This window comes from Dermacentor variabilis, chromosome 11, assembly GCF_050947875.1.
Source record: "Dermacentor variabilis isolate Ectoservices chromosome 11, ASM5094787v1, whole genome shotgun sequence".
NCBI classification, from domain to species: Eukaryota; Metazoa; Arthropoda; class Arachnida; order Ixodida; family Ixodidae; genus Dermacentor; species Dermacentor variabilis.
In genome coordinates this window covers 68,572,947-68,588,136 of record NC_134578.1, presented here as the reverse complement: position 1 = coordinate 68,588,136, position 15,190 = coordinate 68,572,947, and the positions used below count along the sequence as shown (strand labels likewise).

The 15,190-nt window shown below is 43.5% G+C and overlaps 1 protein-coding gene across 2 annotated transcripts in view; it reads left to right on the top strand.

Moving 5' to 3' along the window:
* Nucleotides 1-15,190, top strand: part of RyR (Ryanodine receptor) — a 313,565-nt gene that overhangs the window by 266,670 nt on the left and 31,705 nt on the right. For both annotated transcript variants that reach the window (XM_075673606.1, XM_075673605.1), the window contains exons 107-114: nt 56-135; nt 1,699-1,797; nt 3,231-3,328; nt 4,772-4,975; nt 6,524-6,781; nt 10,834-10,987; nt 12,203-12,261; nt 14,359-14,503. In XM_075673606.1, coding sequence (XP_075529721.1) covers nt 56-135; nt 1,699-1,797; nt 3,231-3,328; nt 4,772-4,975; nt 6,524-6,781; nt 10,834-10,987; nt 12,203-12,261; nt 14,359-14,503 — 1,097 coding nt within the window. The remainder of the gene's footprint in view (nt 1-55; nt 136-1,698; nt 1,798-3,230; nt 3,329-4,771; nt 4,976-6,523; nt 6,782-10,833; nt 10,988-12,202; nt 12,262-14,358; nt 14,504-15,190) is intronic.

Sequence of the window (15,190 nt, the reverse complement as noted above, 5' to 3'; positions counted from 1 at the left end):
GTCTGGTGTGCCGATTCGCTTCTAATTCTTCCTTTCCCCCCTGTTTTATTCACAGGTAGCAGCAAGAGAATAGAGAGGGTCTACTTCGAAATCAAAGAGTCCACAATTGATCAGTGGGAAAAGCCACAAATTAAGGCAAGCAGTCTATTAGTATTACCGATTTGGAGCATGACCTTGGTTTGCCGCTTTCCACACTCACGAGACATTGTCAATGGTACATGCTGCAGCATGGCAGACAACAAAGAATGGTCTACGAGACTGGAAACAAGAGTAAAATCTCAGAGGGCATGTTGCACGTCAAAATGTCAGAAGCCATATTGCATCCTTCCATTGTTTGCCACACAGGGGCGCTAGCTACAGGCTTAGCCTAGTGGGCATTGTAGGCAATGAAAAAATGGCACATAGTGGGGTAGCAGAGTCATTTAATGAGTTTTTTAAGGTTATTAGTTGATAATGTTATTGAAGGACTCTGGTAGTAGTTATGCAACTGACACATCTGGAAGCATTGGCTGCTATGTGTTATTTCAGCTCTCTTTGTCTCCATTCATGTGACGTAACAGAAAACCATCCTTATCGTGTTTCCATGACATTGATAAGATACAGTGAACAAAAATGTTGGAGAAGGCAAGGCACTGTTTAGGTTCACGGAAGTTCATTTCCCCATTTTCACTGAGGTCATTCTTATTGTCGTCAGCCTTGTACATTCCATACAAGATGATGACGGAAAGACGTAAGCTCTTCATGATATCTTGATGCTCTTTCTCATTGTGCACTTAGACCCAAAGAGGCTTTTGGAACACAAAAGTCTTACCAGAGTTGGAACTGTTTTTCACCTCAGTCGGGAAGTCGGGGATTGAAGTTAATGCACATTCTTGGCTTGTGTGTCCAGCACGCGCGCTGCACTTCTCAATTCTGTAGTGCAGGCCACAGGGAATTAACTTCACTTTTGCAGAGCTGTGGCTTCCTGTGTTGGTTGCATAGTTGACCTCAGACCAAAGCTGCATGAAAGCTGTGGTGACTAGTTTCAGAAAAAAATATTTGTAGTGCGTTTTTCAATTCATGTCTGCTCTATTTCTCGCCAAATCTGCATAATAACTTTTGAGGGGAGGAATCAGCACCAGAAAAAGGTGTGCATACAGAAAAGGCACAAACACAAGTGCTGCGTGCATCATTTGCTATGCGATTCTTCTGCAACGGTTATGCAAGGCAAGCTAGTCTAATGGTTAGTTCTTAGGCATAATAACTGTGCCTAACTTTTCTGTGATTGAACGAAAATCAGTAGTTTACATTATGACCAAGAAATCCTGCACAATTGTTTTCGTGCAAATAATCAACACCCCGCCCTCTACTGAGTGTAACATCCTTTTACACCCGCCTGCAACATTCTTGCAAAAGTGTCAGAAGGTAAAGTTCTCCAAACTTTACTCGCCCTTTTGAAATTGAAAGCATGGAAGTTTTAGAGCACTGTCTGCTGGTGGAAACAAGTTGAGAAAGAAATGTGCTTTTTTGGCTCGAGTTAAGGCAGAAGTGCAGCATTGTGATAGTTGCAGTAAGAACTTGGCCTGCTAAGTCAAATAGCTCGTGCGTTTTTCTGAAGCTGCTGTCAAATGTTCTGCGATACTTGGGTTGGAAAATTACATTTATAATGGTACTATTGTGCTAGCCAGCTCATGTGTATGCTTTCCTGTCTGCTTGCAGGAGTCGAAGAGGGCCTTCTTCTACAGCATTGTGACTGAAGGTGGTGACAAGGAGAAGCTAGAGGCATTCGTTAACTTCTGTGAGGATGCCATATTTGAGGTGGGTTACCTTGTTCCTTTTGATCTTTGTAGTACTCCATAGCCACACCTATCTAGTGTGTAACTGAAATATTTATTATATTAAAGTTCAAAACTTACTTCTGTTTCTTTTGTTGAAACCGCCACACGAAAAACCCTGTGTGGTGATGCTTCATGTGAATGCGAAACAAAAAATTCGTCAGTGGTTATGATACTCCCTAACATGAAATTTGAGTGGAGCTGTTTAGGTATCTTTAAATTGCGTTATACTGTGGCAAAGAATTTGAATCTGAACGGCAGGGTGCTCTCGGCGGCAGTGCTGAGCCTCTGCCCATGCAGCTTGTTCAGCAGCAGCGGCAGGCGAAGCGCTTCGTCCCGTTGCGTCGCTCACTGTTCAAAAAGAATGAACACGGGTGGGCGTGGTTCACATGGAGTGCATTCTCTAGCACAAGCAGTGCAGGCAAAGTGGCGCATGTCTCGTGTGGCACTACACTTTCCTCCTCATCCTCTTGCCATACTCTCCTCCTCCGCTTTCCGCGTCATGGTTCCACTGCGCCCGCCTGCTCTGCCTTCCTCCTTGCGCTCTCTTTGCCATTGCCGTCTTTCATCCCCGCCCTCTATGCTTGACGTTCACTCTTTCATCCTTTGCTGTTCTCGTTCGCTGTTCTCATTCTTGTTCTCGTTAATTCGGTTACGAGGGATGCCGAGGCACACTGACGCTCAACGCCACAACGACCGCCTAAAAGCTACACTCTAAGGAGCTCATATTTTTACACTGAGTTGTTTGTACAAAAATCATTGTTCAAGTTTTTTCTCTGTCACTTACCTAACTGTCAAGATATGGTCACTGGCTGGCTATAAACAATAAGTAGGTAAAGTACTACCAAGGCTTGCTGTTGTTGGTTTCATAGAACAAGAGCCATGCTTGACATGTGTTTTTTTTTACGTAAACATGGTAATGTTCAGGTGACAGGTTAAGGAATAGCACAGTTTTCTCTTTCTTTTTACTCATGTTTGCTTCTTGGCAGGTATCTATAGTGTTAACTGAGGTTATACATGCAACTGATATTGTAAAACAATAACAAAAAACTATTGAGAAACAGCAAGAAGCATTGAATAACAGTGGTCAAACAAGGAATGTCGCTGTAGCCAATGTTTCGGCTGGTTAACTTGTCTTTGTCATGGCCTTTATTGCCATGGCAAAGACAAGCTCCCTTGTTGAAATGCTGACTTGTTCCTTGTTTGACCACTGCTCATCAATTCAAGCCACCATCTTCCTTCTGTCTTAGATGGAGCAGTTGGCGCTTTTTCTGGAATGCCAACTTGTAAAGATATTTGTCTTGTCGTTAAGTGCCATTATGCATCAACTGCTATTTTGGCAAGACATAGAGCTGTGTGCAGGTAACCAGGCCAGGTAAATCAATTGGAATTTACCGCATTGTTGGGCCTTTGCAGATGCAGCATGCGAGCAGCATATCGAATGAAGACACTGACGAGCCTCCAGCCAAGGCAGAGCCCTACACGTTCCTGGGAGCCGAGGAGGCAAGGCCACCGTGAGTGCCTTTATTCTTGGTTGCTCAGGGTCCATCCTTTCACCTGCTTTTCCAACATTTTTGGAAGGTTTTGATAGCATTTTCAGCTCACCAACAGGTGGTTTGCATTGACGCCGTTGTAGTTGCCATGTTGGTGTGCAAGCACAGTGAGGAGCTGTTTAAACGAGGAATGTGAGTAACTGACGGGGTGTGTTCCTGTTAATTCTTTACACATGGGAGTGCTGCCATGGTTCTGGCACAGGCACCAGGGAAGTTACAGCCACGTCTTCACGGCAATGTATGCAGCTAGATTACCTGTAGCAGTGAACAGGGTACACTGACGTCATCATAGTTGCCTTGTTGGTGAACAGCCACAGTGAAAAGCTTAGTCCGTGACATACTGTGAAAGCTATCTACAGCTTGGAGAGAAATCAATCTTCATCTAAGTTTCGAGCTTAGACCTTAGATGAAACTTCATCGTAATCTTGTAATCTTTTCCATTTCTTAAGCAGAAACAGTGCACAAATGCATGGTGTGAGAAAGGGACAGACGCCTTTGTGTCTCTCTTTCTCACATCATTCTTTCTTTCACTCTTTCTGCTTCAGTCATGAACGAATCAGCCCCAATGCATATGCTTCTTTTGTTTTTAATTTCTTTCTTGTTGATTTGATCTTTTACCGTACACAAAGGTCCTTGCCGCATTTTACGCTAATTCTGTAGGATTTATGTGTGCGACTTGAACCCTGTGATTGCGATAATGCCTCACATGAGGGCATCACCTTCTCTCCTGATGACAGTTCGTGTTTGCCTGAAGGGAAAGAATAAGTGCGGTGCAGTCCTTGTATCACCATGCCGCACCAAGGTGTACAATGAAATTGTAAAACAGGAACGAAGGTGTAGAGGGTGATCAGTACTGGCAGCTGTCCAGTGTCCATGATGCGTAGCTGCTGGAAGTTGTGCAGATCTTCCCTAAGCCTTTTTGATCAAGAATGAAAAGACGATTGAAAAAGCTTGATTTCTTGCGAGTCATAATTACTGTATGAATGTAAGAAATAATGTAGCCAGTGACAGCATTAAGAAAATTAGTTGTTAATACTAATCAATATATAGAAATAATAAATAAAATGGAAATAGAAGCGGAAAAAAAGATAACTTGCCCGATGTGGGAACCGAACCAACATTTTGCATATTACGCATGTGGTGCTTTACCAATAAGGCTACCGTGGTGGCCATTGTCTCATCCACTTTCTTGGGCACAAAATTTATGTGTGTGTTCAAGATTAGACAAGACAGCACAATATATCATTTCAATAGGCCTGAATAACCAGACTAAACTCATGCCAGCCCAGCCTGATTTGTCATTTCTCTTTAGAGTGTATTTAACAAGCACTCACTCAGTCCAACGAATGCTTGTGTGCTAACTAACTGTGCTAACTTTTGCTGACTCACTGTGTCCAATTGCAGAGGCCCCCTGGAGCCTCTCAAGCAGGGCCTGGGCCTTCTGCGTGATGGCATTGGTGCGTTGCTGTCGGTGCTGCGGCCGTCCAACATCCGGCATCAGTACCGGAAGCTGCGCTCCATGACATTTGGCGAGATATTGCTGGGAAGCTTCAAGATGTCCTTCTTTGGATTCTTCTACATGATTTGGCTCATCTTCGCCTTTACAAGGTCAGTGGTTATCCACGGCGTTTGGTGTTTAAATGAGACACAAATAAAGCGCTGTTTGAGTTGTGTTACCTTGCTGTTGTCCTCATCCTCACTGGGCTGTTATTTACATTATGGATGGCCGTGGTAGCTTAGTGGCTGTAGTGGTGTGCTTCTGAGCTCGAGGTCACATGTTTGATTATGGTCATAGCAGCTACATTTAAATGGGGGCGAGATGCAAAAACGCTTGCGTACTTTTATTTGGGTGCACGCCAAAACTGGGTTATTTGGGTGCACGCCAAAAGGGACTAAAACGCCAGGTGGCGTTTTAAGTGCCTAATAATTATAGCCTGGTTCTAGAAATTTTAGAATAAAATTCCAGAATTTAATTTAATGTTGCAGCATGAATGCTTCTGTAATTCTGAACTTAATGGTGTCTATCATATGGGTGAATTCTCAAGTGTTGCTTAAATTCTGTCAACGTTGTTTTGTCTGTATCATAGGCAGTATTCATTTTGTAGCTTTATGTTATCGCCGGTAGTGTATGTTTGCTTTTCCTTTACTTTCCACTTGTACCCCCTCCTGCCTTTGCCACTGATGGGCAGCCGGTGGTATTTGATAAATAAATATATAAATAAAAAATATTGTTAGAAAGCATGACAGCATTGATATCTTTGTTGTTTTCTTGTTGGTTCTAGTTGCCTAGACAAAAGCAGCAAACTTCAAAAGGAACCTTGTTTCTCACTCTTCAAATTGTTGCGCTTTAAGTTTATTTATTAGTCACCTTGTATAGCAGCCTTTGTGCCTGGACTAATCGGGCAGCATGTTGCTGGTTCAAGGCCTATGGTACTACCAGTGTAATGTCTTGTTATGTCTTTGCTTTGTCAGCTTTCTCATACATTTCATTCAAAGATGCACATTTTGCTGTCACTGCGCAATGGGCATGAAACAGAAAAAATGGCAGCACTTATGCCATCATTGTACCTTTTGTTTTGTTGTTGTACAGTCCTGCGCCATTCTGTTGTCCCATTCTGACTGTTCTGCCATTCCATGGCGTTTGTTATTCCATTCTCCTATCCGTCTCCTCTTATCCAATGCTTTAATTTCATTGCATTTTATTATCCCAACGTCATTCTGTACTTTTATCTCACTGTATTCCCTTATCCCATCCCACGGTCCTGTTTCCCTGTTGCAATCTGCTGTTCCCATAAGTAGGCCTATCCTGGCATTGCATTTTAGTATCCCACTCAGAGCCCACATCTCGTAAAGAGTCCGTTTCTTTTTCAATTTAATTTGACCTTTGTCATTGGCTCACATGACATTCGCCCCCAATTTTTACCAGAATTGGCCAATCGTTGATAGGAATGATGGCAGTTGAACAAAATTAAACAAATATTCCTTGCAAAATACAGCCCCTGTAATGCAGTTTCGTTGTCCAATCCTGTCAATGTTTTGTGAGATAGTTCTAGCTGGGGGGGCTCTATAGTGATTGTAAGACCTTACCATGCTAGGGAGCTCAATTTCTTGATAGAATGCGTCCCCCTGACATGTGCCGTGTCTTTCTTGTCGCAGGAGCGTAGTGCGCGTGACCCTACGGCTGATGGGCGGCCAGCCCCTGGTGGGCAGCGCGGTGCCTGAAGAAGATGCCAGGGGACTCAAGTACGGTGGTGCTGCAGGTCCACCGCTCGCTTTAGAGGCTGGGCCCGTGGCTGCAGCCATGGCGGCAGGCATGGCAGCAGGTGGGGGACTGCCGGCCGAGGCGGACATGGCCCCGCACATGCGCGCCTTCGGCCTGGACATCACCAAGACTGAGGAAGATGGCGAAGTGAAGTGAGTGGGGGGGAACAATGTTGTTAGTCCACTGTTGTCGCTCAAATGTAATATATATCTGTTTAAATTCAGTTCAAATCACATTTATTATAATACAATACATAATGAGTACAGATCCAAGGGTGCACAGCCAAGGTAATTCACCATGGGTGGAACCTCCTGTTCAATACTATATAACATGCAAACTAAACCTTGTGGCCTTATTTATATTAAATGCAAGAGCATATCTTTGGCTCTGCGAGTCCACTTTGGTCTGTCTATCTGGCCTCGATCTCGCATGTTGTGCATCTGCCTAGATGTGCAGCAAGTTTTGCTGCAAAAGCTGCAAAGCCAAATGGACACATTGTCATGCTCCACTCCATCGGCTGCAATGGCATGCATGGCTGGTGCATGGATCATTAGAAGTTCTCCAGAGAGGCCCAGTGCATTTGGCTGCAAAAGCGGCAAAGCCTAACGGACACATCGTCATGCTCTGCTCATTTGGCTGTAAAGGTGTGCGCTACTCATGCATTGAAAATTAGAAGGTCTCCAGAGACGCAAAATGCATTTGGCTGCAAAAGCGACAAAGCCAAACGGAGGCGTCATCATGCTTTGTTCACTTGGCTATAATGGTATGTGCGGCTCGTGTGTGGAGGATTAAGATGTCTCCAAAAACCTGCAGTGCATTTGGTTGCAAAAGTGAAAAATCAAACGAATGCACCATCACGCTTTGCTCAGTTGGCTGTAATGGAAGTTGAATAAACTATGCGTTCTGTACAAATTAGCCCTTGCATAACCTAGACAACGTCGTTGATGGGATGCCGTAATATTTAATATTATTTACCTGCCATGTCCCAGTGGCTATGGCACTTCGGCATCTGCAAGGACATTTGCGTAATACCGGATTACTGGATGCTGGCGGTGACATCTTGGGATGCTTTAGTAAACCGCAAAGTCTTGGGGGCAATATTGTGTTCCGTGAATGTTCCTTCCAAAAAGAAAAAAATTCAAGTCACCGTGCTCACGTTTATCCCGCTGCCAAAAATTTGCGCTAGAAACGAAGTAGAGTACACTTGGTCCTGCAGAATTAACTCTGTGTTTGTGTGGTGACACCAACTGTGTGGTGACTGCTCATGCGTACACCTCCACTAACTTGGTGGTGATCCTGCTGTGTATACTGGAGTACCGCACGTGCTAAAACTAGTGTGCTGCTCACCGTGAGGTTACAAGTTTTAGTGCTGGACAGTATCGGAGATACCTGTATCTTAGATACTACCAGAGATACTATTTGGGTATTTTGTATTTGTATCATGATTCATCTGGCAACACTTGTATCGGTATCTGTGTTTATGATACATGAAAGAATGTATCGTGTGTTTTAGGATACAAGATACTGGGGGCTATTGCAACATCACGGTGCGAAACTTCAAATGTTGGTTGAACTCTGCTTCTTAAGCTGATACTCCTGCCACTAAAACACTTGAATAAAACTAAAGGCAGTGACATTCTTTTATCTTTCGGCCAGAGCCTTCCAGCAAGGGCAGGCAATGAGATCTGCATGTCCCTGTTGGTGGAGCAGGGTCACGTGGAGGCTCTCGCGCCTTCTCGTCAAAAACAAGCGCGCAAACATGTGTGCACAGCCGACCTTTTGTTTTCTTGATTTTGTTTTGTTTTTGTTGCATCAGTGCCATGACACTTGCTCGTAGCTGCCGTACTGTGCTGCATACATCAATGCGTGCGGCGTCTTTCGCATAAATTCTGATGCCACTGTAGTGACGTTATTGAAGTATCTCTTACATTGTGCTTTGTTACGAAGTCTGAAGAACGCAGTAATGGAGTTGCCTTGCGTCTAGTGGCTTTCACAAATCAGCGATTTGAGGGATCTCGTGGATATAAGTTTGACTGTTGTGAACCAAAGCGCGTATGGTACTGCTTCCAGAAGAGTTATAGGCAAAAGGCGACAATTTTGTGCACGTGATTGTTGCTTACAAGCACCAAAAGCAATTTCTTGGACTACATTACATGATAAGAATTTTGTGAGATATGTATAAGCTATAAAAGTTGCACATTACAGATGGACCAGCTCTTGTTTATACGTTGTGCAAGTGTAATGTCATAGCTACTATAGTTGTACCCCACATATCGTGTTTCTACGTATTTACTGTGATTGTGTGATACGGAACCACCTTTCTACATTACTTAGATATATTTTTTTCTTTTTTTAGCTTACCCTTAAATTTCTTACTGTTACAATTCATCAGGTAGTTCGGAGCTATAAGCGGCGGTAGTGTGAATGGCAGTGGTATCCTACAATGCTTCGTGCCACTACAATATATATGAAATGTTTTTGGGCTGTGCAAGTTTTCTCGTAGAAGAAAAATAGTAAAATGATTGCATGTTAATGTTCTCGTAAAGGAAAGATAGTAAAAGGATTGCACATTAGTGAATATTTCGCTGACGAATGCCTTACGCCAGCAGATAAGTGGAATATGAAAGGTTATTGCAGCTTTTTGTGCTCTCTGTATGCACGATGCTTCTCAAAGTATGTTGCTGCCAATGTTGTTGCTGCTGTACGCCGGTCCAGTGATCCGGTATTGTGTAAACAGTAATATGTTTACAGAGAAGGTAAAACTCCGCAGCGGTATCTGCGCCATCGGGCAGAGGCTTTTTATTGATGTTCTTGTAATTAGATGGCAACCCGCTAGCTGGTCGACAAGCAGAGCGGCGACTACCATCAATTACAAGAGCGACAAGCAAAAACCGCTCACAGCGCAGCGTATGAAAGCCTTTCATCTTAAGCAGCTAAAGCAATGCTAATAATTAAATTCAGCATGAAAATATTATATTTTGAGCAAGAAAGACAGAAAACTTGAGATACTAACACACATTTCATTCAAATGAAACAAGGTTAGTCCGAGTTCAGAAATTTCCAAGCAAACATTTTTTGTGCATACGTGTTTGCTACTACATTATATAGATATATAAGAAATTTGCAAATGTATTGAAGTATTTTAAGATACATATGGAAAGTATCGTATTGGATACAACAATTGCAATAGTATCCTGTATCTGTATCTCAAACACTTGTTGCCCTAGTATCTTGTATCGTATCACAATACAATTGTAAAGTATCTTTGCCCATTCCTGGCGAGTTTGATTCTTGGCAGCAGTGGTCACATTTCAACAGGAAGAAATTCGGAGTGCTCCTGTACTTTAGATTTATGTGCATGTTTAAATGCATCTCAAGGCCAGTGACATTAAGAGGTGAGTTGGTTACAAGAACTATAAGCAGTATTAGTAAAGAAAACATATGACGCAGTGAGTAGCAAGAACAATAAAGTTCAAGTAGCATGTGAGTATTCCAGTGTGATAAGGGGTGCTGCTGTGATATCTCTCAAAAACTTGCTTTAGGCATATCTTGGCCGTAAAACAGCTAAAAAGGCAGCGACTTTTGTGTTCTACACTGGCCTGTTTTGTTGATGTTGACATTGCAAAGCCTGCACCTGTTAGATAAGGATGCCGTTGGTACGTCTTGTGGGTTTGGTAGAGAGGTTGGACGTCAATTGTACATGGAATGAACAGCATATATGCATTACAATGTGCAAGAAATGCAGTGATATTGTTCAAATGTGATTCAGAAAAAAAAAACCTACGGTAAAGTTGTTTCTATAGCTTTTTTTTTTATTGCTGAAAGCATTCACTGTGCCAAATAGTAGCAATTTCTTGTTGCATGTGCGAGAATCATGGTTTAACATTGTATCATGATACAATTGTTGTTACATGCACTTACACTTGATAAACTTAATACACCTAATTAGATTGCACTATCTCTTTGTTCTCTAATGACCTTTGTTATAAGTGTGCACATGTGAAAAAGTACAGCATATCTCTAGAGGAGCAAGTCATATTATTAAACCTTATTTTGCAGTATATCACTTTGTTTCATTCTTGTATGCTGCATCATTGTGCGATTTGCATGAAAAATAGGCCATGCCAACGTTCTTGCTGCACAATTGTTGGAATGACAGCCTGACATTATTCTGCGTGCACAATTCACATCTCTCCTTTGCCAGGTACTATGTGCAACCTCCAAAGTCCACACTGAGCCCCCAGTCGAGCATGGATGATGCCGACCAGACCACCGACGAGGAGACCAGCAAGGGTTCGCCGCACGAGAAGGGTTCACCCGACGGAGAGCTGCCGGATGGCCTTCCGCCAGACGCACAGGTAACAGAATATTGGAGCTGGCATTGAGGAAGTACCAAGAGGGGAACTGGCTGGTGGTTGTTTATTTTCAAACATGCAGTGTCAAATGAAGGTACACAACATCACAGGTGGATGCAGGTGATGTTGTATAACATCAGGTCTCCCCCCCCCCCCCCTCCTCAGGACATATTGGACCGCTGTTTGGCTGACCTGCAAAGTGTTTTTCAACCAAAACATCCTTGTTTCTAGAGTACTGTTGCACTCGAGGTAGGGTGTGCTTGCTGGTAAGCATGAAGGGTAAGCAAAATGAATGTACCCATTCTTTTAAAACGTAGTGTTCGTAACTTTTTGTGGGTAACGCTGTTGTAATTAAGGACAAGGGAGATGGTTTGCCGACACTTTCCCGGGTGGCATTAAACTGCTTTTACTCTTTTTCTCTTCTCCAATTAAGTTTACAATGCCGGTACTGTTTCTGCATCTGACACATCACTTCACCTTAACAATGATGCACCCGCATAAAAAAAAACTCTGGGTATGTTATGATTTTGGGAGCAGAGCATTATATGTGCATTTAAAATTTCTTTAGAGGTTTCCTGTCATTTCCTGAGACCCCATCTCATGAACATCACTGAACCCTCCCCCCTCAGCACCCCCCCTCTCCCACAGGCTACCCTGGGTCCACGCTTGCACGGCATGCATTGTATTTTATCATCAGTCATGATAAAATGGTGTCACTTGAATAAGTTTCTGCTTTTTGACAAAAACCAGTGGCCAACAGAATTATTGAACCATCGTACTTTACACTTTTGGCTCAAAGTTTGAGGGCCTTCATTTTTTTTATTGTTGTTGTTGGGAGGACATTTTCTTGTTCATTTATTTTCATTTGATGAAAAGTATATGTCTACAAGCTTTTCATTCAGCGTGAAGTCAGAGTAGTGTACTATCTTTTCACCTATCTTGTACATCAACTCTTACCCGCCGTGGTTGCTCAGTGGCTATGGTGTTGGGCTGCTGAGCACGAGGTCGCGGAATCGAATCCCGGCCACGGCGGCCGCATTTCGATGGGGGCGAAATGCGAAAACACCCGTGTGCTTAGATTTAGGTGCACGTTAAAGAACCCCAGGTGGTCGAAATTTCCGGAGTCCTCCACTACGGCGTGCCTCATAATCAGAAAGTGGTTTTGGCACGTAAAACCCCAAATATTAAAAAAATTAAAAATTACATCAACTCTTTTAGACAACGGTCCTGGATGGTGACGTCAAGACCAAGGATGCTGGCCAGGCTACTATGGATGGGTGAGCACATGTGATTTTTCATAGCACATTTTTATCGTGAAGCTCCTGCACAAACCAACTACATTGCTAGAACAACCTTAAAGGGACACTAAAGGTTAATATTAAGTCAACCTGGACTGTTGAAATACAATCCCAGAAGCCTGGAAACGCTTGTTTCGTGTGAAGAAGAGACTTACTTTAAGAGAAAATGCGTTCTGAAGCGTCTGCGTACCTCTAGCGCAGTTCAAATCACCCGCCCTCCTATCGAGGAGTATTGACGTCATGGTCTCATAGTGACGTTGCGCCGTCGGTGGGTAAAACGACTCCCGCAGATGGCGCTACGGCTTTTCTGCACAAAATGCAAACGCGCGGCCAGAAACAGAGCCAAGACAGAGCCGACAGTAGCGCGAAAGTGGAACTGTGGTGGCTAGCGGAAGGGAAGGCGCACGACGATAAGCTGGTTCTTTATTTATGACGCCAACTTCGACGCTCGTTGCAATGGATGACCCTGACAACGACACATTAGCTTGCGACGCTGGGCTCGAGTTCAGCGATTTAAGCACTGATGAACGTGACCTGCTGTTGAGGGCTCGCGCTGCTGGCGTTGTTGCGTACTACTACGGCGATGGCCTGCTTTGAAAGGCACTTCACGCGACTTCAGTAAGTCGGCGTTGAACTCGTAATCCTCTGCAGGAAAGTGCAACGAGCACACTACGTGATTTCTCGGCTCTTTGTCAGCGCGCTGTGGCAGAGGTACGGCACTTAACCACTTCGAACGGAGAGGTTCAGTCGTTGGCACACAGTGATAAGTAACATCGGATTCGCCGCTGCAACTGCCCTTGGCCAAGTTCCGCGGACCGTTCGCGCATCCCAGGACATCACATGGACGTGGCATTCTCGCTGCTTGTTCCAAATGCTAGTTTCGCGAGCCAGCAGGACCACCGCAGCACAACGCGATAAAGAAACAACTGAAACTCCAAAGCGCGCGCGGCGCAAAGTCGAGCGTGCAGAGTCGAGCGAAAACGAAATCTTTCGATCACCCATACTATTCAAGGGTAACGTCAAAATGTTATTTTTTCTTAGAATCCAATAGAAGTTGACAAGTAGCATTTTCTTCCGTCTTATAATCTAATGAAATTATCTTTTTGATACGAGTAGTTGAGTAATAGTGACATAAATTATGATGAGGAGTGCTTTCGTCATCGAGCTAGTACCGGAATGTCGCTGGGGGGTCTCAAATAGTGTCATGCATTTACCTCGATTTCTCAGTTACTAAAGCTCTGTTTGCGATTATATTGACGCCTTAGACATTCTAGAGCATTGCTTTATCACTTTAACTTGACTTTCTGGTAACCTTTAGTGTCCCTTTAAACTAGCAACTTTTATTGCACTCTCTTTTTAAAACAGATTTGTTTTGCTGTATGAAATAGGTTACTTTTCATCTGAATACTAATTGACGTTTTTGAATGTGGACTAGAATAGGTCATGCCATGATTGAAACGGGGACACAAAAAGCCACGTTCAGTTAAAGTTTTCTGTAAGAACTCATGAAATAAGCATGTTTTGTCTGAAATAAGTCACAAATACATCATCTGCATTGATACAGGACCAAAAAAAGTTCTTGTAATAAGATGAATGGTGGCTCTGCCTGCAATTGTTAGGTGAAACATGGAGCACATTAAGTCTCCCCATAACAATGACAGACAGTAACCCATTCCATTACTGAGAAAATCTGTTTCTCGTCTAGCATCATCATGGATGATCTATCACTGTGTTTCTGGTTTACTCTGGTTTAGATGGGTCAATATTGCTTCCAAACATTTTGTAGTAAACAGACTACACTGTGGTATGTCACCTCTGTCCAATAACTGGGCACAACTGAGCCAGAAATTAAGCCAGGGGAGTTGTGGAGAGGGATATGAGTGTGCAAAGGGATATGGGGTATATAGGGACGTAGGAATATAGGGACATAGGGATATAGAGTGTGTAGAGGATATGGGTGTGTACCCATATCCCTCAGTTACACAACATTCCGTGCAGCGCGCATTAGCGTACGTATGAGTGTGTAGACATTGAAGGTTGTCTGTGTGGTGGTTCTTTGTTTGGCACGTCACACAGGGATGTTAAGCGTGCTGCAATGCCAACACCAGAGATGGCGGCCATGATGATGGCACCCCAGATGGCAGCGGTAGAGCCACCCAAGCCAACCGAGGCGCCACCAGTTGCCGCCATCGACTTGAGCGAGTACGGGCAAAAGATTGTGGTAAGTGGTGCGACCGCTACTTACGCACGAAAGAACTCTACCCTTTATTTTTTTGGATTAAAGAGGCCTAACAAAGTTTTCTGTTAACAATAAAGTTAAAGAATGTTTGAGCTTGTTGCTGGCTGCATGTTTCCTGTGAACAATACTACAGCAGAGAATAAATCTAAGCGACAAAGTTAGATATCCTGACGTTAAATATTAATGCTCTGTTCTTATGAACACTGCATCTTTGCTTGTGATACAGGCTCCATAAACATGGCAAAGCTCTTAACCACACATCAAGATCCACCACGGCTTAATGTATGTTCAATTTGACCTGATGGATTGTTTGACTAACCTGCGGGACGATCAGTGGGGCACAATTTGCTGACGGTCACCCACCGCAAGTTTCTTGGCATGACTGTAGATGAAGATTTTTCCATGACCAGACACATCTCAATACTGAAGAAAAAGCTGTTTAACATTTTAACCAACATCCTGTGACTTATGGCTGGGAAATCGCGGGGAGTACTTGAAACGTCTATGATGCAGCCGTACTGTCACTCTATGTTGGCTATATGCGGTACAGTGCACTAATCTTTTCAGGAATACATCTTTCTGCAATTCGCATGCTGGAGAGCAGACAAGCTCAAGCACTGAGGCACTGTCACAGACTTCCCTACAGTACATCAGTTTGAGAAATGGTTG